At 43.3% G+C, this 22866-nt stretch overlaps 1 protein-coding gene across 3 annotated transcripts in view; it reads right to left on the bottom strand.

The window, feature by feature from the left end:
- The window catches only part of LOC121539168 (serine/threonine-protein kinase D3-like), an 81550-nt gene that overhangs the window by 10686 nt on the left and 47998 nt on the right, over nucleotides 1-22866 (bottom strand). For all 3 annotated transcript variants that reach the window (XR_005995322.1, XM_041847472.1, XM_045207516.1), the window contains 10 exons: nucleotides 19952-20083; nucleotides 18876-19039; nucleotides 17739-17928; nucleotides 17535-17612; nucleotides 17254-17434; nucleotides 16895-17096; nucleotides 14043-14319; nucleotides 12351-12406; nucleotides 11817-11889; nucleotides 10583-10689 (listed from right to left, as the gene is read on the bottom strand). Coding sequence is in view for 2 of the 3 variants with exons in the window: in XM_041847472.1 (XP_041703406.1) it covers nucleotides 10583-10689; nucleotides 11817-11889; nucleotides 12351-12406; nucleotides 14043-14319; nucleotides 16895-17096; nucleotides 17254-17434; nucleotides 17535-17612; nucleotides 17739-17928; nucleotides 18876-19039; nucleotides 19952-20083 (1460 nt within the window). In the remaining variant the exon portion in view is untranslated. The remainder of the gene's footprint in view (nucleotides 1-10582; nucleotides 10690-11816; nucleotides 11890-12350; nucleotides 12407-14042; nucleotides 14320-16894; nucleotides 17097-17253; nucleotides 17435-17534; nucleotides 17613-17738; nucleotides 17929-18875; nucleotides 19040-19951; nucleotides 20084-22866) is intronic.

Here is a 22866-nt window from a genome sequence, read left to right on the forward strand (position 1 = left end):
TGTAATTTTTTGCTTCAATTTCATGATGTGGAGGCCTAACGTGTGCAATGATGTGCCAAATATTCGATTTAGTGCATAGCTTAAGTATTCGAATAAGCCGCCTCAATATTTGCAGCCATAGGTGATCATTTCTCTCTAGGAGCTGATCCGTTGTCAGTATCTAATGTTAAGGTAAGATTTGAATGGAGAATGCTGATCCGAGAGCAGCGCTGCCTTATTTCGATCCTATCAGCATCGACACATGCTCTTACGAAGCACTTATTGAAAGTTCTCCCTACGTGGTGTTTTGGGAAACGCATGTGAGTCTTCGGCCATTATCGAAATCATGCATTGTTAAAACACTCGTAAGCTTGAGTTCCATCGCTATCGGGAAATCAGGCCCTGGCTATTACTTCATAGACATACAGTTGAAGTCGGAAGTTTACATACACCTTAGCCAAATACATTTTAAACTCAGTTTTTCACAATTCCTGAAATGTAATCCTAGTAAAAATTCCCGGTCTTAGGTCAGTTAGTATCACCACTTTATTTTAAGAATGTGAAATGTCAGATTAATAGTAGAGAGTGATTTATTTCAGCTTTTATTTCTTTCATCACATTCCCAGTGGGTCAGAAGTTTACATACATTAAATTAGTATTTAGTAGCATTGCCTTTAAATTGTTTAACTTGGGTCAAACATTTCGGGAAGCCTTACACAAGCTTCCCACTATAAGTTGGGTGAATTTTGGCCCATTCCTCCTGACAGTGCTGGTGTAACTGAGTCAGGTTTGTAGGCCTCCTTGCTCGCACACGCTTTTTCAGTTCTGCCCACAAACTTTGTATAGGATTGAGGTCAGGGCTTTGTGATGGCCACTCCAATACCTTGACTTTGTTGTCCTTAAGCCATTTTGCCACAACTTTGGAAGTATGCTTGGGGTCATTGTCCACTTGCAAGACCCATTTGCAACCAAGCTTTAACTTCCTGACTGATGTCTTCAGACGTTGCATCAATATATCCACATAATTTTCCTTCCTCATTATGTCATCTATTTTGTGAAGTGCACCAGTCCCTCCTGCAGCAAAGCACCCCCGCAGCATGATGCTGCCACCCCCGTACTTCACGGTTGGGATGGTGTTCTTCGGCTTGCAAGCACCCCCTTTTTCCTCCAAATATAACAATGTTCATTATGGCCAAACAGTTATATATTTGTTTCATCAGACCAGAGGACATTTCTCCAAAAAGTACGATCTTTGTCCCCATGTGCAGTTGCAAACCGTAGTCTGGCTTTTTTATGGTGGTTTTGAAGCAGTGGCTTCTTCCTTGCTGAGCGGCCTTTCAGGTTATGTCAATATAGGACTCGTTTTACTGTGGATATAGATACTTTTGTACCAGTTTCCTCCAGCATCTTCACAAGGTCCTTTGCTGTTGTTCTGGGATTTATTTGCACTTTTCGCACCAAAGTACGTTCATCTCTAGGAGACAGAACGCGTCTCCTTCCTGAGCGGTATGACGGCTGCGTGGTCCCATGGTGTTTATACTGGCGTACTATTGTTTCTACAGATGAACGTGGTACCTTCAGGCGTTTAGAAATTGCTCCCAAGGATGATCCAGACTTGTGGAGGTCTACAATTTTTTATCTGAGGTCTTGGCTGATTTCTTTTGATTTTCCCATGATGTCAAGCAAAGAGGCACTGAGTTTGAAGGTAGGTCTTGAAATACATCCACAGGTACACCTCCAATAGACTCAAATGATGTCATTTAGCCTATCAGAAGCTTCTAAAGCCATGAAATCATTTTCTGGAATTTTCCAAGCTGTTTAAAGGCACAGTCACCTTAGTGTATGTAAACTTCTGACCCACTGGAATTGTGATTAAGTGGAATAATCTGTCTGTAAACAATTGTTGGAAAAATTACTTGTGTCATGCACAAAGTAGATGTCCTAACCAACTTGCCAAAACTATAGTTTGTTAACAAGAAATTTGTGGAGTGGTTGAAAAACTAGTTTTAATGACTCCAACCTAAGTGTATGTAAACTTCCGACTTCAACTGTAGCTATTTGTATTTTTGCAAAACATATGGATTCTACCTTTTAAAGAGGGGTGAATATCAACAGCTGCATTACTTTAAGCACATATCAGTTCCTGTAAGTGACTCTCAAAGTACCGAATAAGTTGGCTAAGAGAGCATTTGGAATTAAATTTCCCTCAAAATCCGGGGGAGTTCCCCCAGACTCCCCTCCATTTTTTCTGTCCTGTCCGGACGTCTTTTTTTGCAGTCCGGACTGGCCTTGATTTCAACGGACGGGACTCCCTAAAGACAAGCCACTTGGATACAAGTGATTTTTCGAAGCAGGTTACTAGAGCATTCTCGCTAACCCTAACCCTTTTCCTATCCTTAACCTAATTCTCCTAAACTGTTACGTACATTTTCCTAAAACGCTGCATAAATTCTCCTAACCTGCTACAAAAAAAGTTGGAGCTGTATCGAAGTGGCTTGTTTTCAACGTCTGTAAAATACATATTTTAAACTTTCTAAAAATACATGTTTTCACCTTTCATTCAGAACTTCAACGTCTGGAAAATACGTCTTTTAAACGTCATTTTGCTTACTGGGTTCAGATTTCTGGGAACATACTGAAAAGTAACTTGACTCTGTTGATCAGTCAGCACAAAATATGGATTAAAATGGCATGAAGAAAATTTGATTGATGACAAAGGAGGCAGAGTACTGAATTAATTCATCATAAGGTAAGGGTTTGAATTTGTTCTGGATGCTCGAACAGCGACGTCTCTGTCTCGTGTGTTGATCTAGCTAATTGTGTTCACTTACTGCAATGCACAGCCGATGCGCTACTTGCATGTGCATTGGCCGGGTTTAGATTCAACATTGCTAGCAAGACTATTTGTTTTATCAACTACAGTTTGTGTTGTGAGAGGCTGGTTTTGGTTGAGGAAATGTAGCCTAGCTAGCAGTTGTTTGTACTGAAACTTACATCTGTCTGCACATGATGCTAGCTAGCCAGTTTGACTGCTCCTCTAGCTACCCCGGCATGGTACAATGTTAGCAGCGTGGCAGTTTCCCAAAGTTTGATGTTGACAATGAACTTTACTTAGCTAGCTAGCTAGCCAGCTTTGCTTTATGGAAGAATGTAGCTAGCTAGGATATAGTATCAATATTGAGTTATGGTCTACGATCTATAAAGCTATGTTACAGTCTCGCTGGCTTGTACCTGTAGTTACTGGCTAGTTGGCTAGCTAAATGGCTATAATAGCAGCCAAGCACGTTCGCTAGCTTATTTGTTCGTGCTCTGATTTAGTTTACACAGATGACTTCAGCCATATGAAAACCTTCCATAGCTAAATATACCTAGCTATCTAGCTTCCTTTGCTTGTAGCTTGCTTCTCATCTGACTGGTGTTAGCTAGCTAGCTACAGCTGCTAGCCTGCTACTAGCTAGCTGCTGCTGTTGCGCAGAAACCAAGTTGCTGGTCCCGGTTTTAGAACTCTGAAATTCAGCTGAAAAGATATTAGCATTGTCAGAAATGCTACAGAGGGGGATTGGAGGGACGCCATGTGCGACTGACGTGTTTTCCGTTTGCTCCCGTGGTATTTTTAAAGTTTATGTGAATTTTGCAGCAAAACCGTATTTATTTTCATATATTATTTTGGTGATCCCTTCCCGTAAAAACCAAGACTACTTTACTTCCAAATATCAGCATGTCGACGAAACATAAGGCCAAAAGCATGACTTTGAGAAAACCCGGCCTACAAGACACACTCTCATCACCGCCCTCCCCTGAGCCTGACGACCCGGGGACTGATACTCTACCCGGGGGGGCGGCTTGGCCTGGCGGCGCTGAAGTGAACATTCTCGAGGCCATCAAACTACTACGCTCTGAGATAGTTGAAATGAAAACGGAGGTGGTTGCTACGATTGAGGCCCGAATAAAGGAGGTTTCTGATACTTTAAAAGCAGATCTAACCATCCTGCGGAACGAGACGGTGCCGGCAATCGCATCACTCAAAACAACAATGGAGTCGCACACTACAACGATTGCAGCACTGGAGACCTTCGCTACAAATGTCTCCGACTTAACTACTTTCCTGGAGGCTGACGTGAAACGCCTAGCTGCGGACTTGAAAAAGGTGAAGGAGAGCTGTGTAAGTTTGGAGGGATTCTCTCGCCGCAATAACCTGAGACTTGTATCAGTCCCAGAGTCAGCGGAAATGCCTCGCGCCACGGATTTCGTTTCTGGGCTGCTGAAAGATGTTCTAGCCTTAGATGAAAAGCCCCTGATTGATCGTGCCCACCGGTCGCTGCGCCCAAAGCCCCGGGATGGGGAGAGGCCCCGTGACATAATTCTTCGAGTGCACTTTTTCCATGAGAAGATGGAGATTCTCCGACGAGCCCGCAATACCACTCTGAGCTTTCAAGGACAGAGCTTCTCCATCTACCAGGACTACTCCCCCACTGTTTCCAGGCAGCGCGCAGCTTTCGGACAGGCCAAACGACTACTTCGGGACCATCCAGGTGTGAAGTACGGACTGCGATTCCCGGCCCGTTTATGGCTATCTAATGATGGTAAAGACTACACATTTGAATCTCCGGATGAGGCTCTCTCACATTCAACGTCACATCAAGAAGTCTTGAACTTGCTCATAGTTCAGCAACTGTTGCTAGCGAACTGTGGATAGTAAGTAACCCACCTGTGGTACAACTATGTTTAGCTACAACATGCTAATTTTGTATAGTTGGGGGGTTGGCGTACCCATTCAGGCTTATTTGATGTGATCTAATGTTTTGATCATCTAGTGTGCTTGCCTTACAAGCATTCAGTCATTTTAATTTCATTGTATTGCGGTTTTACTATACTCCTGTGTTTTCTAGGCTGTCTTGCTCACCTATTCAGTTTGTTTACATAGTGTCTCAGTGACTCAAAATATTCTTGGTTATTTGCTTACTGCATCCGTTTGCATTGACCCAGTAAACAGTAAATGCTTCCCGAGGCGACACGTTTTTTTGGGGTCTTCACTTAAATTTTAAGGCTCTGAGCGTCATTTATGCCCAGCAAGCGTTAAACGTTGCGCACACGTAGTTTTTTGGTCTTGGTTGTAAGCTGTCTCAGCATTCAACTAGACAACTATTATAATAATAATAATTATTATCATTTTTGATTGTCTTACTACGATTTCCTTACTTCAAATTAGGTTTTCGGCTGAGAGCCGTTACACATTCTATTTATTTTCTTTATTTTCTCTCTCAAATGCCTGTTATAAGACTGGGAATATAATTATATACATCTACAAGTGGTGCTTTTGTAATTTCGTCTGCACAAGGGATTCACCTTAATTTCTTTTATTTAAAAAATGATTATCTCTTTTTGCTGTTTGATCCACTAACAAAACACGACTTTAAAGAGCGGGACTGTGGGTTTAGGTTTAAGACCGCACTCTCACAGACATACTGTGCGAAGAGAACATGCTCTATTTAGGCTTGTACCTCGTTTGGGGAGGTACTGTCTGGGATGGGGGAGGGGTGGGGGGAGGGGTTGAATTGTTCAGTTCTAATGTTGTCATTCTGTCTTTTTTGTTTTTTTTTCGGTACTTTTTCTCAACATCTACCACCGTACATTATTACTCTGAGACAAGTTATTCTGGGGTTTCTGGGCGCTCATTGCTTTTCCATTCTATGCTCTAATGACGGGGTTGTATAACGGGAATGCCCAGAGGGGCCGAAACAATGCGATCAAATACATTTCGTGGAACACCAAAGGGGTTAATAACCCAGTGAAACGTAAGAGGGTGTTGACACACTTAAAGGGTTTGAATGCAAATGTTGCATTTCTACAAGAGACTCACTTGAGGACTGGTGAGCACTTTAGGATGCGTAGGGACTGGGTTGGTCAAGTGTTCCACTCTAACTTTCATAGTAAATCAAGAGGGGCTGCCATTTTGGTTGATAAAGTCACTCCCTTTGTAGCTTCTGAGGTTATCGCTGATCCTAAGGGACGATACGTCATAGTAACCGGTAAACTGTTTTCTACCCCTCTTGTTTTGGCTAGTGTTTATGCTCCCAATTGGGATGACACAAGTTTCATTTCTTCCTTTTTGTCTGCTATACCCAATTTAGATTCTCATTTATTGATTTTAGGGGGGATTTCAACTGCAAAATGTCCCCAGTTCTTGACAAGTCCTCACGAACAACTACAGGCCCATCTAAATGTGCCCTACTTATTCAAGCCTTTCTTCAGAAATATGCCATGTTTGAGGCCTGGCGTTTCCTACATCCTACAGATAGACAGTATTCCTTTTATTCTCATGTTCATCAAACATACTCCCGGATTGATTACTTCTTTTTGGACAAAAAACTTTTGCCTAACCTTCGGCAGTGTACTTACAAGAGTATTGTTATTTCGGACCATTCACCATTAGTGCTTGAACTAGAGTTTCCCCAGCGACCTCCTATGTGTTATCAATGGCGTCTTAACCCCATTTTACTCTCAGATAAGGAGTTTGTCAATTTCATTTCTTCTGAAATCACCTTATTCCTAGAAACTAATTCAACACCAGGTATGTCCTGCTCTACCATATGGGAGTCTCTCAAAGCATACCTACGTGGCCAAATTATTTCTTATACAGCCAACCAAAACAGAGTTCGCTCTCAGCGACTTCGGGACCTGAGCGAATCCATAGCCACATTGGATGAGAAGTATGCCACGGTTCCTTCCTCTGATCTGCATAAAGAGCGCCAACTACTCCAATCTGAATTTGATGAGCTTTCTACCAGGCAAGCTGAACAGCTACTCTTGCGAGCTCGGTACAGAGTGTATGAACAAGGCGACAAGGCCAGTAAACTCCTTGCACATCAGATCCGTAAATCTGAGGCCTCACGTTTAATCCCACAAATAAGGACCCCGTCTGGTGCCACCACAGTTATACATAAAGAGATCAATGATCAATTCAAACAATTTTATTCTGCGCTATACACCTCTGAATCCCCTCAAGACCCTTTGCTGATTGATTCCTTCTTTAATGGCCTGAATATGCCTTCAATTGATACAGACACCCATGACTATCTAGAAGAAGAATTTACACCTGAGGAGATTGCAACAGCAGTGTCCGCAATGAAAAGCGGTAAATCACCGGGTCCGGATGGTTTTCCAACCGAATTTTACAGGACGTTTTCGGGTCTGCTTTGCCCATTCTTGTCTCGACTATTTGCAGAGTGCCTTAATACCTCAAAGCTACCGCCTAGTCTTTATCAAGCTTCAATTTCATTACTATTAAAGAAAAACAAAGACCCCCTTGAATGTGGATCCTTTCGCCCAATCTCGCTTTTAAACTGTGATTACAAAATCCTAGCCAAGCTTTTAGCCATCCGTATGGAAGGCTCGCTGCATCAAGTAATACACTCTGACCAGACTGGCTTTGTGAGAAATAGGCATTTGTTTTTCAATATTAGGCGCCTTATGAATATACTGTACTCCCCTGCGTCGGAGGACCCAGAGGTGGTGGTCTCACTTGATGCAGAAAAAGCGTTTGACCGCGTTGAGTGGGATTACCTAACAGCCACCCTTTATAGATTTGGCTTTGGCCCCAAATTCATTGCGTGGATAAAGATTCTTTATTTTTCCCCCATGGCTTCGGTACGGACTAACAACTTGTCCTCTGACTATTTTCCCTTGCACCGCGGATCCAGACAGGGCTGTCCACTCTCCCCCTTGTTGTTTGCTTTGGCAATCGAACCTCTCGCCATTGCATTACGCTCTAATGATGCCATTCAAGGAATAATCCGGACGGGCTCAGAGCAGAAAGTCTCGCTATATGCGGATGACCTCCTTTTGTTTATCTCTAACCCTGATACCTCATTGCCACGCGCCTTATCTGTTCTTAAAAGGTTCGGATCAATCTCAGGGTACAAGCTGAATCTAGGCAAGAGTGAGCTTTTTCCTGTAAACAAGGCTGCTTTAAAGTGCTCTTTTACAAGTTCTCAGTTTAGGATTGTCCGGGATCAATTCACCTACTTGGGAGTTAAAGTGACAAGGAAATATTCAAATCTGTTTCAGGAAAACTTGGTTGCTCTAGCAGACAGTTTGAAACAATCTTTTGCTTTTTGGAATGCGCTACCTCTTTCTCTTATCGGAAGGATTAATGTCATTAAAATGAGTGTGTTGCCCAAATTTCTATATTTATTTCAATGTCTACCCATTTTTATTCCAAAATCTTTTTTTATTTCACTGGATCAAACATTCATGCATTTTATTTGGGATGGCAAGGTACCACGGATTGGTAGAAAACATTTACAGAAGCCTAAGTCATTGGGGGTTTAGCTCTACCAAATTTTCAGACATACTATTGGGCTGCAAATTTCAGAGCCCTTCTGTACTGGCTGCAGACTGATCCTACTGGCCCTAGACCAATCTGGGTCCAGATGGAGTCTGAATCGTGTAAACCTGCTGCACTTTCTTCTGTGTTGTGCTCGTCTCTCCCAGTGTCCCTAGGCAAAAGGTGTGTCAACCCAATTGTAAAGCAGTCTCTTAAAATTTGGAATCAGTTCCGCTTAGCCTTTGGCCTCCGAGGCTTTTCTCTATCAGGCCCAATCAATCAGAACATTTTATTTCCTCCATCTTTGAATGATGGGGCTTTTGACATCTGGCACTCACTAGGCCTCTCCTCACTAGCCCAATTATTCTTTGATGATACATTTGCCTCTTTTGCTCAGTTACAGGAAAGGTTCAACCTCCCCCAATCCCACTTTTTCCGCTATCTCCAGACTAGGAACTTTGTCAGAGCTAACACACCTGAATTTCCCCATAGGCCTGTGAATACAGCTATAGAGAGCATCCTGGAGCTGAACAAGCTTCCTAGGGGCGCAATTTCAGATGTATATGCAATCATTCATGACTTACAGAACCCTTCTTTGGTGCCTTTAAAGACTCGATGGGAAAAGGATTTGGGGGAGGAACTTGGGGAAGACACCTGGGAATCTGTGCTGCGCAGGGTGCATTCGTCCTCTTTTAGCACTAGACACAGCCTCATTCAATTCAAGGTGGTTCACCGTATCCACTGGTCTGGGGCCAGACTTGGAAGAATATTCTCTGATTTTGATCCTACCTGTGTCAGATGTAAAATTGAACCGGCCACACTGTTGCATATGTTCTGGGGCTGTCATAAACTGTCAGGTTTCTGGGAATTAATATTTAAATGTTTCTCTGATATATATAACACTGTTATAGATCCCTCTCCCCCTTACAGCCCTTTTTGGAGTACTGCCCATAAGCACCCCCCTGTCAAGAATCCAGTCGGACACTGTTGCTTATACAACTCTTTTAGCTAGACGGCTAATACTACAGAACTGGAAGATGGCAGCTCCCCCATCTTATAAATATTGGGTGAGAGATGTGTTGTGCTCTCTGAAACTAGAAAAAATTAAATTCAATTCACGTGGGAACCCCAAACTGTTTAATGAGGCTTGGGCTCCATTCCGGTCTTACTTTAAACAGTCCATCCTCTGATGGCATTCCTATTAAAACCAAAATAAGTCTGTATTTGACCCCCCTGTGACTTAGGGGTTGGATGAGCATTTCTCTGTGTTTTTTTCTGGGGTGGGGGTGGGGGGCATTAAGGTTGATGTGCTTATTGATTGTGACCTGCGGATGCCTTGTTCATCTCGCCCGGGCAGAGACTAAGGTGTGAGCTTGTTTTTCCCAGTTATTTTTATTTTTTAATTCTGTTCACGCCTACATAAAATTATCAATATTCATTTTTTATTTTAAAGCATTGTAAACTTTTTATTTTTGGTCCAGTGGATGATTGGTCTGTGGCCTTGACTGTCTGTGAGTGGTTGCATTTCTCCACCCCATCCCTTAACTGTTTACAGGAACAATGGTGAGGTGTTTGCTCTGTCCCTATACTATAGATTGCCCTTTAACCTTTTGTAGCCTTCTGCCTGGTGTGTTTAACTTGTCTAAAGTATGGTATCTTTAAAGTTATTATTATTTTTTTTTATATGTATTATTTGTATTTTTGTCTAGTTGAGTATATTATTTATATTGCTTTGTCTTGTCTGTGTGTGTGTAAAACTTAATAAACAGAGTTCTCAAAAAAAAAAAAAAAAAAAAAAGAAATGCTACAGAAAGGTAGCACATCGTTGGTTCTCTATTGGCATGTGAGAGCGATAAATTATACATTTAATTAAAACTGTTGCCCCTACAAACGTATTCAGTCCGAAAGGTGGCAAGTCTAATGGTCTCTTTATGGACGCTGTAGTCTCTATTTTTTTATCCAATGCCTAGATATTGAGCTAGGTTTGGGCAAGACATTTTATTTTTTCCTAATGCTAACGACCCTGTTAAAAATCCGGCATGTGGTTCTCGGTAGCTTCAATCAATCCCTTCTAAAGTCACGCTATAATACATCATGAGGTTCCATGTGTTACCTGTGGTCCTCTGTAGCTCAGCTGGTAGAGCACGGCGCTTGTAACGCCAAGGTAGTGGGTTCGATCCCCGGGACCACCCATACACAAAAAAAATTATGCACGCATGACTGTAAGTCGCTTTGGATAAAAGCGTCTGCTAAATGGCATATTATTATTATTATTACCTGGAGAATGGCCACTTCATTTCTCAGTTGGCTCTCCTGCTTGGTAGGGAACCTCATCTTGTCAATCACCTTGATGGCAACATCTCTTCCAGTCTTTCTGTGTTTCCCTGCCAACAGAAATAAATAATGTTAGAGCTGCCTCGATCAACTGTAAGTGCTGTTATTGTGAAGTGGAAATGTCTAGGAGCAACAACGGCTCATCCACGAAGTGGTAGGCCACACAACCTCACAGAACGGGACCGCTGAGTGCTGAAGCGCGTAAAAATCGTCTGTCCTCAGTTGCAACACTCATTACCGAGTTCCAAACTGCCTCTGGAAGCAACATCAGCACAATAACTGTTCGCCAGGAGCTTCATTAAATGGGTTTCCGAGCAGCCGCACACAACCCTAAGATCACCATGCGCAATGCCAAGCGTCGGCTGGAGTGGTGTAAAGCTCATCGCCATTGGACTCTGGAGCAGTGGAAACGCGTTCTCTGGAGTGATGAATCACGCTTCATCATCTGGCAGTCCGACGGACTAATCTGGTTTTGGCAGATGCCAGGAGAACGCTACCTGCCCGAATGCATAGTGCCAACTATAAAGTTAGGTGGAAGAGGAATAATGGTCTGAGGCTGTTTTTCATGGTTCGGTCTAGCCCCCTTAGTTCCTGTGATGGGAAATCTTAACGCTACAGCATACAATGACATCCTAGACGATTCTGTGCTTCCAACTTTGTGGCAACAGTTTGGGGAAGGTCCTTTCCTGTTTCAGCATGACAATGCCCCCGTGCACAAATCAAAGTCCATACAGAAATAGTTTGTTGAGATCGGTGTGAAAGAACTTGACTGGCCTGCACAGAGCCCTGACCACAACCCCATCGAACACCTTTGGGATGAATTGGAACGCCGACTGTGAGCCAGGCCTAATCACCCAACATCAGTGCCGACCTCACTAATGCTCTTGTGGCTGAATGGAAGCAAGTCCCAGCAGCAATGTTCCAACATTTAGTGGAAAGCCTTCCCAGAACAGTGGAGGCTGTTATAGCAGCAAAGGGGGGACCAACTCCATATTAATGTCCATGATTTTGAAATGAGATGTCCGACGGGCAGGTGTCCACATACTTTTGGTCATTTAGTGTATACACCACCATGCCCACGCCTGATCATAAAGATAGACGTGTGTTTTGGTTTGGGTCGAGAGAATACAGTATGTTTAGTTACAATTAATCAAAACATGGATATCCAGGCACATACCTCCATACACAATCCCAAACTGTCCAGATCCTAGAACCTCGTCAGAGAAGATCTGGTACACCGAGCTGATATCCTACAGAGTGGAAAATACTTTAGTATTACTAAAGTTTATTACATCTATTAGTAAAGGCCTCCTGTAGCTCAGTTGGTAGAGCATGGCGCTTGCAACGCCAGAGTTGTGGGTTCGTTTCCCACGGGAGGCCAGTATGAAAAAAACTGTAAGTTGCTCTGGATAAGAGCGTCTGCTAAATGACTAAAATGAATTGTACTGGTATGGTCATTGAGATGACAAATGGGTCACTTTCACTCAATGCAGAAGTATAGCACGCATGAATATCCCCATTTCCCATAAGGGTATCAGTGACTTCCTTAATCTCTTTTTAAATATTAAATTTTTTTATACAATTGACATGCAATGTTTAATGGTAAATGAATAATGCAGAAGTAACAGAGGAAAATGTATGACTGGACACACAAACACACACACGCACAGAGAAACTGTGCAAGATCGTCTGAAGAAGTTACCATACTCACCACATTCTCCTGTATCTGGCAGTTGGACACAGATATGCTGACAGACAACTCCTGTTCTGGTGGGGGAAACAAACGGTTTCACTTTACATTTACATTTACGTCATTTAGCAGACGCTCTTATCCAGAGCGACTTACAAATAGGACTTTAAACAGTACAAATGCACAAAGTACTCAATGTATCCCTAACTAATCAAAAACAGAGATGCATTTCTCACGTTTTCACATCCTTCAAGCCTATCACAGCTGCTTGGACTACACACAGCAGATACAATAATGACCCTTTAAAATGGATTAGGAAAGATATGTGTTATTGAACGGCATAACTATGTGTTGCATTTCATAGTAGGGTTATGGGAGCCTCCCAGAGGCCAATATTCAGGCATGGGGTTTCAAAGTCATGTTTTACCACACAATAAAACATAGTAATAGTAATAATGAATGAATAATAATCTTATGATCAACAATGTGTGCCCTCCTGTATTAGTGATTGGCTAAGAAGCATAGTATAGTACTATAGGACACGAGGCTGTCTCTGCAGCTTGTTGTAATTTCAGAGTGTTTGGATAGTGAGGGGTAGTAAAGTGGTGGGCCTCATCTGTTTGGCATTATCACCCTCACCATCTATCTGATTTACACCACAATTCATGGCCAGCTAAATGGCCTCCAGGGGCATATATGGGCTGACAGGCAACGGTGCTCCTCTCATCTCCACTCTAACACAAATGCATTACTAAACATTAAAACCTGCCCTGGTGATTGTGGGCACTGAACCACAAGTGTGTTTATTTAATAACCGAAAGGTTTAAAAAAATACCACTAATCTGATTCGGCCTTCTTCATTATTAGATTAAGGTGCATTACTATATTGGATGCGATGGAAGAGGAGGGTCCATTTTAACACACACACAGATAATCCCCTGAATCTATGTCAGGTTTCAGGTGTTGCGCCATGTGCCCACAGGTGAGCGACAGGTTGAATGTGCCACCTTGACTCTATAGCCTCTAAGATCATCATAATTATTATCATCAAATTCATTATCATCCATCATCATCATCATCATCATCATCATAGGAGGGAAGAGGTAAGCCATGGCTTCTCAATTCAAGGCTCTGCTGTGTCTGTAGGTAGTCATTTCTGGTGATGTTCCCGTGTGTCTCAGTTGGTAGAGCATGGCACTTGCAACACCAGGGTTGTGGGTTCAAATCCCACGGGGGACAAGTACGAAAAAATTTATGCACTTACTACTGTAAGTCGCTCTGGATAAGAGCGTCTGCTAAATGACAAAAATGTAAAATGCCATTGTTGTTATCTCAAAACAAGACTGACTGCTTACTTACTTCAGAACCTCACTTAACCTTAGCTCAGGATTCAAGCATTTAAGGGGGACTCTTTTGACCCACTGCACACTAATATAATATATCAAACCACTAAACGACCACAATATGGAATTACCCATTTTATGGGCATAAATAGTACTATTTCCATCGCTCACATAATCTAATTTCAAACCACCTTTCCAGTGCTAGTGCCAATATCTACAATATGTAAAATATATGCCAATGCTACTTCCAATAGAAATAACTAATGTATACACGCTATGGTCAGTAGCCTAAATCAAGGCACCTCCAGTCAGTATTTCTTCCAGTAACGATGTCTACCATGTTAACAGTAAAGAATGGTACTGTACTCACTGTGGTCCTTACCCTGCCCGGCTGCGGTAGCCACACTGGGCTGGGGCGTGGCAGGCATCAGGGCCTGCCGGATGGCCTTCTCCCAGCCCTGGGCCACCTCCATGCCCACGCCTGAAGCTGCCAGCGTGGGGCTGTCGTAGTGGCCCCCTTGGTTCTCCCCTACATAGTAGACCATGGTGGAGGTGATGATTTCAAAGCAGTGTGGGTTGCTGCCCTGGGTTAGGCTGCTGAGGTCCCTCGACTGTTCCACCTGCAGGATCTCTGAGAGAGGGATCTCCTGTGGGCCATGGGGGGAGGGGAGGGGAGAGAGAGAGAGAGAGAGAGACCAGAGTCATAACATACACAAACATAGAGAGCCATGCCATCACCGCTAGTGATTGGGGAGAGAGAGACACAGAAGACAAATACAACCATGATAGACATAGAAAATGCCACAGCCTAGTGAACACTCAAACTGAGAAAGACAAGAGTCACTGAATCAATCACTAGCAAGACAGAAAGTCAGACCAGATGGAAGCAGACACCAAATGCAGAGTCGCTCACAGCAAGTCAGAGGTAACCGCTGAAAAAAGCTCCTCCGCTTAGCACGCGTACCAGAAACAGTAACCCAACGTTGGTCCTAGTCCCTTCCCACAGTGTAGTGTATCCACAGCCCCTGCCTAGTGCACAGCCTCTGTCTGACAGACCCTTACAGAAGTGGTGCGAGGGGCAGTTTGAGCACACTTTAAAAGTCCTCTTTCCCTCCAGCCTCACTGTCAAATGCAAATCAAAGAAGAAGAAGGAAGTCCCTAGCCAATAGGAGCCCCTGCAGTGCCTCGCCCCCCTTGTCCCCCCCCCCTCTCCTCTGGGTCCCCTGAGGGCGGCTCACCACAGAGTATCAGATGAAGTGGTTAGCAGGGCCGGCCCACGTCAACCAGGCCTGGGACCATTGAAGAGAAGAGGCCCCATGATTACAAGGCAGGACACCAGAGCCCCATCTGAGCACGAGCCGCGCTGCCAGCCACTGAGACGCAAGACACGGTGACTACTGTTCCACAGACTATCGGACAACAAAAACCCTGGGCGGGGGGTGGGGAGAGGGGCGGGGGGTGCTAGAGACAGAGTGAAGCCCCCTTACCCCCATCAAAGGGTTTTGGAAACCACAAGTACAGGGGTCTCATCTTCAAAAGAGAAGCCTATGTGACTTCCAAATGTAGAAAATGTCAGTCATCTGATGCGTCGACACACAACCACCACCGCTAATCAGATGAATGGAGGTAGAGAGAGGAGAGGAGGGGACAGCCACACGACAGTGGGCTAAGGGCTGAGGAGAACATGAGAGAAGGAGAGTGAGAGAGAGAGAGACAGTGGGGGGAAATGCCCAAGAGACACAGAGGCTACAGTGGATAACCTAATGTGACCACTGGCTCAATCTGTGGAGCACACACTAGCAACAAATAAAACAGAACGACCCATATGACGAGATTTGAGAGAATGCGAAAGACATCTAGTCTTCAATCAGTCTCCTGAGTGCTGTGCTAAGTGGCCAGTTGATAATAAACTACCATATAAAGCTGCCTCTAAACACACCCTGAACGTCTCAATCCCAGCTGTATAAAAGAGTGGGGTTTCCTCACTGCTGGGAAGATGGAGGGTGTGTCTGTCACAGCCGTAACACTCGGAGAGTGGAGCTTTAAAACAGAGTTCTGTCTCCCCAACAGAATAATATTAGATGACAGCCTGGCAATTAGATGTCTACCTATACATACAAACACATTCTCTCTCTCTCCCCTCCCTCTTTTTCTCTCCCTCTTTCTCTCCTTCTCTCTCTCCCTCACACACTGAACGAACTACATCTCACAAAACAAAAGTCGTTAGAAACCATAGCACCATAAACACCATCCCACTGCGTCACATCTCTCGCCACAATCAGGGGAGGATTCAAAGTAACACACCCACACGGTACAGAGGCTGGGACAGGCTCACAGTGGCAAGGCTGTACTGAACATGTGGAAGCCTTTACACAGAGGGAACAAGGACTGCCTGGCTGCCTTAGTCCCAAGTGTCTAATTCCACAGCTATTAAGCCCCTGTGGCATGGTAAAGACTGCCTACGCCACTCGTGTCACAATGGGACTGTCACACACTCTCTGAAGCTGGAGTTATAGCATTTGGAAATCAGTGTCAAAATGCATAAATCTAATTTATTCAAACTAGACAACAAACGTTTACGGTGATGGTTTGGTAAGACATTTCAAATAGGATATCTGATATGGGTGATGCAACTTGTTACAATGTATTGTATAAATGTGTTGGACATCCTTTTCAGGCAGATTTCCCCAGCAAAAACCCATAACATTTTCAGAGACAAATACTGCTGATGACAATGTGGCTCTAGAAGAAAACTTTCACTCTGTGACCATGGAGAAATGTCCGTTTACTGCCTGTGAAACCACAGGAGTCAGGCTGGGGGATTTTCTCTGTTTATTACTGGCTTCACTGTAGTTTACAGTTGCAACACAGCAGCCCCCAGTCTTTGTCACACCATCACAGACACCATTACATTGGGCAGGCCCTTTTAACATACTATACACCCAAGACAATAAAACACATATATATATATATATATATATATATATATATATATATATATATATATATATATATATATATATATATATACAAAAAAATATCTGGTAGATTTATTTTGGATCAATTCAGCGTTTGGTTGAAACCATTGGGTTTCAGAGAATTATTGATCTGTTTACGTTGTTCTGTGACATTCAATGTAAATGCAGACTATGATGCCCATTTCATTCTGCCATGTCTCTGCCTCTGTCAGGTAATAGATGATATGTGGTGTCGCTCTCTCACCTTATAGAACTTGGCTCCAGTGTCGTTCTGGAACAGGCTGAGGCTCTTGGTGTCCAGCCTCCAGTAGTGTCTCTTCCTCAGGTTGTCTCTGCTGGTGTAGTGGACCATCCAACCCTCCCTCACCATGGTGGAGCTCCTCCTCTTGGTCTGTTTGATGGACTGGACCACCCGCATCAGAGGGATGTTACTGCTGGTGGATGGGCTGGGGACACACACACACAGCATTTTTTATGAAAACATTAGTCACAAAGTGCTTAGCAGAAACACGGACCTCTATGTTTACACAACTATTACATAAGTCTAACTCCAAGTTAGCTCAAATATGGCCCAGTAATGTGGGGTGTCTTGCTGTATAATACCTGATGGTCTTGATGGGCTCCTCGTCCTTCTCGCGGTCCAGAAAAGGAGAGTCCATATAGAACATCTTGTCGTCTGGGGTTGAAGGTTCGTCAGAGTCATCCAGTAGTCCTCTAGTGCTCTCCACATCACTACTATCCACCTCCATGGTGCTGTCAGAGTCAGGCCCTGGGCTGGCAGGCTCTGTGGACACACACCATCACACAAATATGAGTATGTCTCTCAGTTACATCTTACCATGATAAATGGGCATGGAATGTGAAAATACGAAAGCAGAAATGACCTCCATTGAAGGAAACCTCGCCCAAGCAGTCTCTTGGTACCTTTGAGGCACACCGCTTATGGCAATTGAATTTACAATCTGAAAAGAAAGTAAATAAAAAAACATGGATTTAATAACTCTAGAGGGAGAAAGGTAAATAGGTCTAGGCAGATATGGACATAGAGACATACAGAGAAACAGAGACAAAGGGAGGTGGCACCTTACCTTTGCACTGCATGCCCTGGCGGAAGAGGCCCTTGAGCAGGCGTTTGCAGTACTGGCAGATGGTTGGCCGCGTGTAGGTGTGGATGGCAAAGGTGTGAGGCACCTTGACTCGCCCCAGCACCATCTTCTCCATCCAGATGGGCCGGCCACTCCACGACAAGATCCTCTTCCCTGCCTCCTGGTGGGAGCGCTGTTGCAGGGGAGAGATGGGAAGGAGACAGGGTGTGAAATAAATAAAGGAGAGAGGGAGGGAGAGGCAGATGGAGCAAGTGTGGGAACCAAGGAATGTAGGGATGGAGAGATAGATGAAAGCAGGAATTGTAGCAAGTGGGAGTGAGGGAGAGATTAATTAAACCAGGGAAGAAAGGAGATAGCAATAGAGGGAAGAAGAGGAGGGATGGAGGGTCTGTTCAGTGAGACAACACAGTCACATAGGGACCAAAGAGGACCAAATACACAAACATGGGCTAGAATTAACAAGGGTTTAATTTAATTGGCCTAATTGTATTTTCATTGACCTCTCATAAGCGTTGGTCACCAAGGAGAATATTCCATCCAGCTAGCCTCAAACAAACACTGGGAGACCATCAGACCATCCAGTTTATCAAATTCAATTTGCTGTGTCTTTGTGGTGTTTCACATCAAGATAGTAAGATACTCCAAGAGATTTGGCTGACAAACATAGACAATTGATAAGAAACAACAAGACTTGACCTTGTAGTTGATTTATTGCCAACTGACAAATGTGTCTCAATCGGAAATAACAGTTAGATTGCTCGTCCTATACACCCGCGATAACATCCGCTAAATATGTGTATGTGACCAATATAATTTGATTTGATTTGATTGCGTCAAAAGTTAACTAAATCTTCAGTCAATCACATGAAACCTATGAGAAAGTATGTGGCTAGAACTGGTTAGTAACTGTACTGTAGATAAAAATCCTACAGTACATTCACAACGGGCATAGAGGGACAACGTTGCTGCTTTGCAAGCAATAAACTGTGCTTGGGTGTAACTTTATAAGGGATTGCGTTTACATAGCCCCTTTCACTGGGTCTCAAAGCTCTTTGTATTGTACAGAATGTATCTTTACCACAGGACATCTCTCTACACCAATGGAAGCACAGGTCTTACCTCCTCCGGGACGACCACAGCATGTTCAGTGGGACCGGGGAGGGGCCGGGGGACTGAGAGCAAGGGGCCCGGCAGGGACACGTTGGACAGACGTCTCTTCCTCACCCCACTGCAGTTGTTGGGGATCTTAAAGGCGCAGCGCTTGTGGTAGTTCAACCCACAACCTGGAAGTACACAGGACACAGTGGTCACTAATTATACATGAAGAATAAAACACATACTGTACAGTACAGGCTATATGTAACAAACAGACTGTATCTTTGGATGTCAGCATTGGGCTTGATACTCAACAACAGCTCATACCCAGCCATATCTTAAGACATGTATTAAGACATATTTTTGATGACATCTTGAGATATATTAACGCGTCTTAAGAAGGAAACGAAGTAAATTAATACAGTAGGAAAGCACTACTTTGATTCAACCCACCAGCTTCATTCTCTTAAACGTCCACAAGAGGACTCTCTACATGCAGTCATTTGATCTCATCCTTCCTCAGAGAAAGCTTCAAATGCTTTTTAAAGACAAAAATAGCAGGGAATAAAATAGATCTGATCCAATAATCACAAATCACATGCAATTCTACATTCCACAATTCTACATTTAAATATAATTTGACTAGGTATACCAGTCCAAATCTTTCATCCTATCGGAGCGCCTGTTGCATTCCTGTCCCGGCTTGCCCTGGGGCAGGTTGTGTTATACTGAGGGACAGGCTGAATCCATCAGAGAGGGTTAGAGTAGAGCAGCAGCACATGCTTTCTAAAGAGCCTTTGAAGGCTGAGTCCAACGCTTGGCATCAGCACACTGGGCTCCATTCAAACAGGCCGGCCAGCTCTTCAAAGACCTTCTTTAGTAATGGGAGGAAGTCACACACTCCACTGAGGCTTCCTGCTGCACGGTGCTACCAGCCTTAATGTACCCCTCAGACTGGACCAAGAGAAGGGCCTGCTTGATTTGTGTGTGTATGAGTGTACGAGTCGGGTAAACATTTGACACCTTGGCCTTCGGTTCACAGTGCGCCCCAGCATTGATGTGAGAGAGAGCTTGATGTGTGTGTGTGTGCGTGCGCTTACCTTCACATTTGAGCCCCTGCCGGACGAGGCCCCAAAGCATCTCCCCACAGTAGTCACAGAAGGTGGGGGCTTTGTAGGAGTGGACATAGAGGGCATGGGGCCGGATCTGGAAGTCCTCTACTGTGGCTAAAGCTGCAATTCAGACACAACTTAAAACAAAAACATGGCAAACAAAACTAAAGGAAAACAAATAAACTTCAAACACAAAAACCCTGAAACCAAATAATGAAAATGACAAAAAAATAAAATAATAATTATACTGAACAAAAATATAAACACAACATGCAACAATTCCCCACCCCCCGACAAAGGATAAAATGCTCACTAACAGGGATGTAAACAAATTTGTGCAAAACATTTGAGAGAAATACGTTTTTTGTGTGTGTGGAAATTTCTTGGATCTTTTATTTCAGCTCATGAAATATGGGACCAACACTTTACATGTTGCGTTTATATTTTTGTTCAGTGTAGGTAAGAGGTATAGGGCTCAATTTTCGGCTGGCGCGACAGCTGCGCAAGTGCAAAACGCACGCTAGTTTTCAATTTCAGCATGTAAAAACTGGCGCTTTGTTGTTTTCCACCCCAGGCGCCAGGTTCAGCAATTTACCTGTCTAATATCAGCTCGCTTGCACTGATGTGGGGGGGGTGGCAATATTCTAGGTGTGTCCTTTAAGAACAAGGAAAAGCAGGTCTTAGCGGTAACACGGTTGGCAATGGCATGGATTTTGTGAGCGGAAGCGCAACCTATCCAGCCGTGACGCACAGTGCCCTTTTGCTCATGGAACAAGAGAGGAGATGTATTTTTTGTACCGGTAACCCTCATATTTATAAACATAAAAAACAAATGCTTTTTCGCATTTGGTTTCATTTAATTCAAAATCAACCAAGTATAGACCTATAGCCTCCCCTGCCTCAATGAAGGCAGTTTTTTTTGTCCTGCCCAATGCGTTCGCCAAGTAGCCAAGCCTATCAATAAAGGTTTTGGCTCGTGAGACAGCTTTAAATACATCTTAAATCACCAAAGCTTTATTTAAAGATCAAGTTTTGGAGCAGCAAAACAGTGAGCGGACAACCCCTGCTATTTCTGGAGAAGTGTGAATGCAATCTGTAAGATGGTTCCATTATGTTTTTAAAACATTATATTTGGGAGCAGTATAATGGTGAGTGGACATTCTCTTTTCCAGCTTCTGTGAAAAGTTTGGATGTGCGTAAAACCCTCCATTGTCTGCGTTGCCTTAATATTATATGCCCACAGGGAGAAATGATGATGCCTGTAACTGTATTTAGACTATTTTAAACAAGTTGTTTCGTTTTGATTTGAATTTGATTTGAATTATTCACTCTCATTTTAGGCTTTATCAATAGTGAATTTAATATTGCTTATTGATAATGTTTGGTATGTCCATGGCTCAGCCATAATGTAATTTACAATAGGCTTAGCACCTATATCAGAGTAAATGCTATGTTTAACAATATATTTCCATATTGAAACCATGCAATTACTTAGAACAATGTGGACTGAAAACATGTACAACAAATGTAACAAAGATGAGATAGGCCTACATTTTGTTATTTTGTTTCTGTAGACTTTTTACTTATTTATTTTATTTACCAAACTAGGCTATAATGGACTCCATTGGAATTGATGACAACGCAGTACATAAAATACCATAAATACGCATCTTGACGCAACCACATATTTAGCCATGGAGCATGTTCTAATTGGCCAGTGAGGGGTCAAGCCTCTTTATTAATTAAAACGCAGCATTTCCGCCCCACCGCCAGCTACTGCACCCATAACTCCTGCAGTGAAAACAGCAAAAATATTTCCGACAACCCTGGACCTAAAGCGCTACCGCCAATGCAAAAATGTACCACTGTGTTAGGTTTGTTAAAATAGAGCCCTGAGTGTACACTGTAATGTAAAGGCATTTTAGGCTGTTTTGTCAGCCGGTAATAGTCAGATGATCTACTGGACCATCGTCACTTGTGTTATTGGTATGTCTGTGTGCATAAAATAAGCTATAACTCAGATCTGATGAACAAACTGTTCACATAGTGGAGTGAATGCATCCATATCAGAGAGTCTGACCTGGGAAGTACCTTATAACGGGCAGTTACAGTGGGGAAAAAAAGTATTTAGTCAGCCACCAATTGTGCAAGTTCTCCCACTTAAAAAGATGAGAGAGGCCTGAAATTTTCATCATAGGTACACGTCAACTATGACAGACAAAATGAAAAAAAAAAATCCAGAAAATCACATTGTAGGATTTTTAATAAATTTATTTGTAAATTATGGTGGAAAATAAGTATTTGGTCAATAACAAAAGTTTCTCAATACTTTGTTATATACCCTTTGTTGGCAATGACACAGGTCAAACGTTTTCTTTAAGTCTTCACAAGGTTTTCACACACTGTTGCTAGTATTTTGGCCCATTCCTCCATGCAGATCTCCTGTAGAGCAGTGATGATTTGGGGCTGTCGCTGGGCAACACGGACTTTCAACTCCCTCCAAATATATTCTATGGGGTTGAGATCTGGAGACTGGCTAGGCCACTCCAGGACCTTATAATGCTTCTTACGAAGCCACTCCTTCGTTGCCCGGGCGGTGTGTTTGGGATCATTGTCATGCTGAAAGACCCAGCCACGTTTCATCTTCAATGCCCTTGCTGATGGAAGGAGGTTTTCACTCAAAATCTCACGATACATGGCCCCATTCATTCTTTCCTTTACACGGATCAGTCGTCCTGATCCCTTTGCAGAAAAACAGCCCCAAAGCATGATGTTTCCACCCCCCATGCTTCACAGTAGGTATGGTGTACTTTGGATGCAACTCAGCATTCTTTGTCCTCCAAACACGACGAGTTGAGTTTTTACCAAAAAGTTATATTTTGGTTTCATCTGACCATATGACA

The sequence above is a fragment of the Coregonus clupeaformis genome, chromosome 25 (genome assembly GCF_020615455.1).
Source record: "Coregonus clupeaformis isolate EN_2021a chromosome 25, ASM2061545v1, whole genome shotgun sequence".
NCBI lineage: Eukaryota > Metazoa > Chordata > Actinopteri > Salmoniformes > Salmonidae > Coregonus > Coregonus clupeaformis.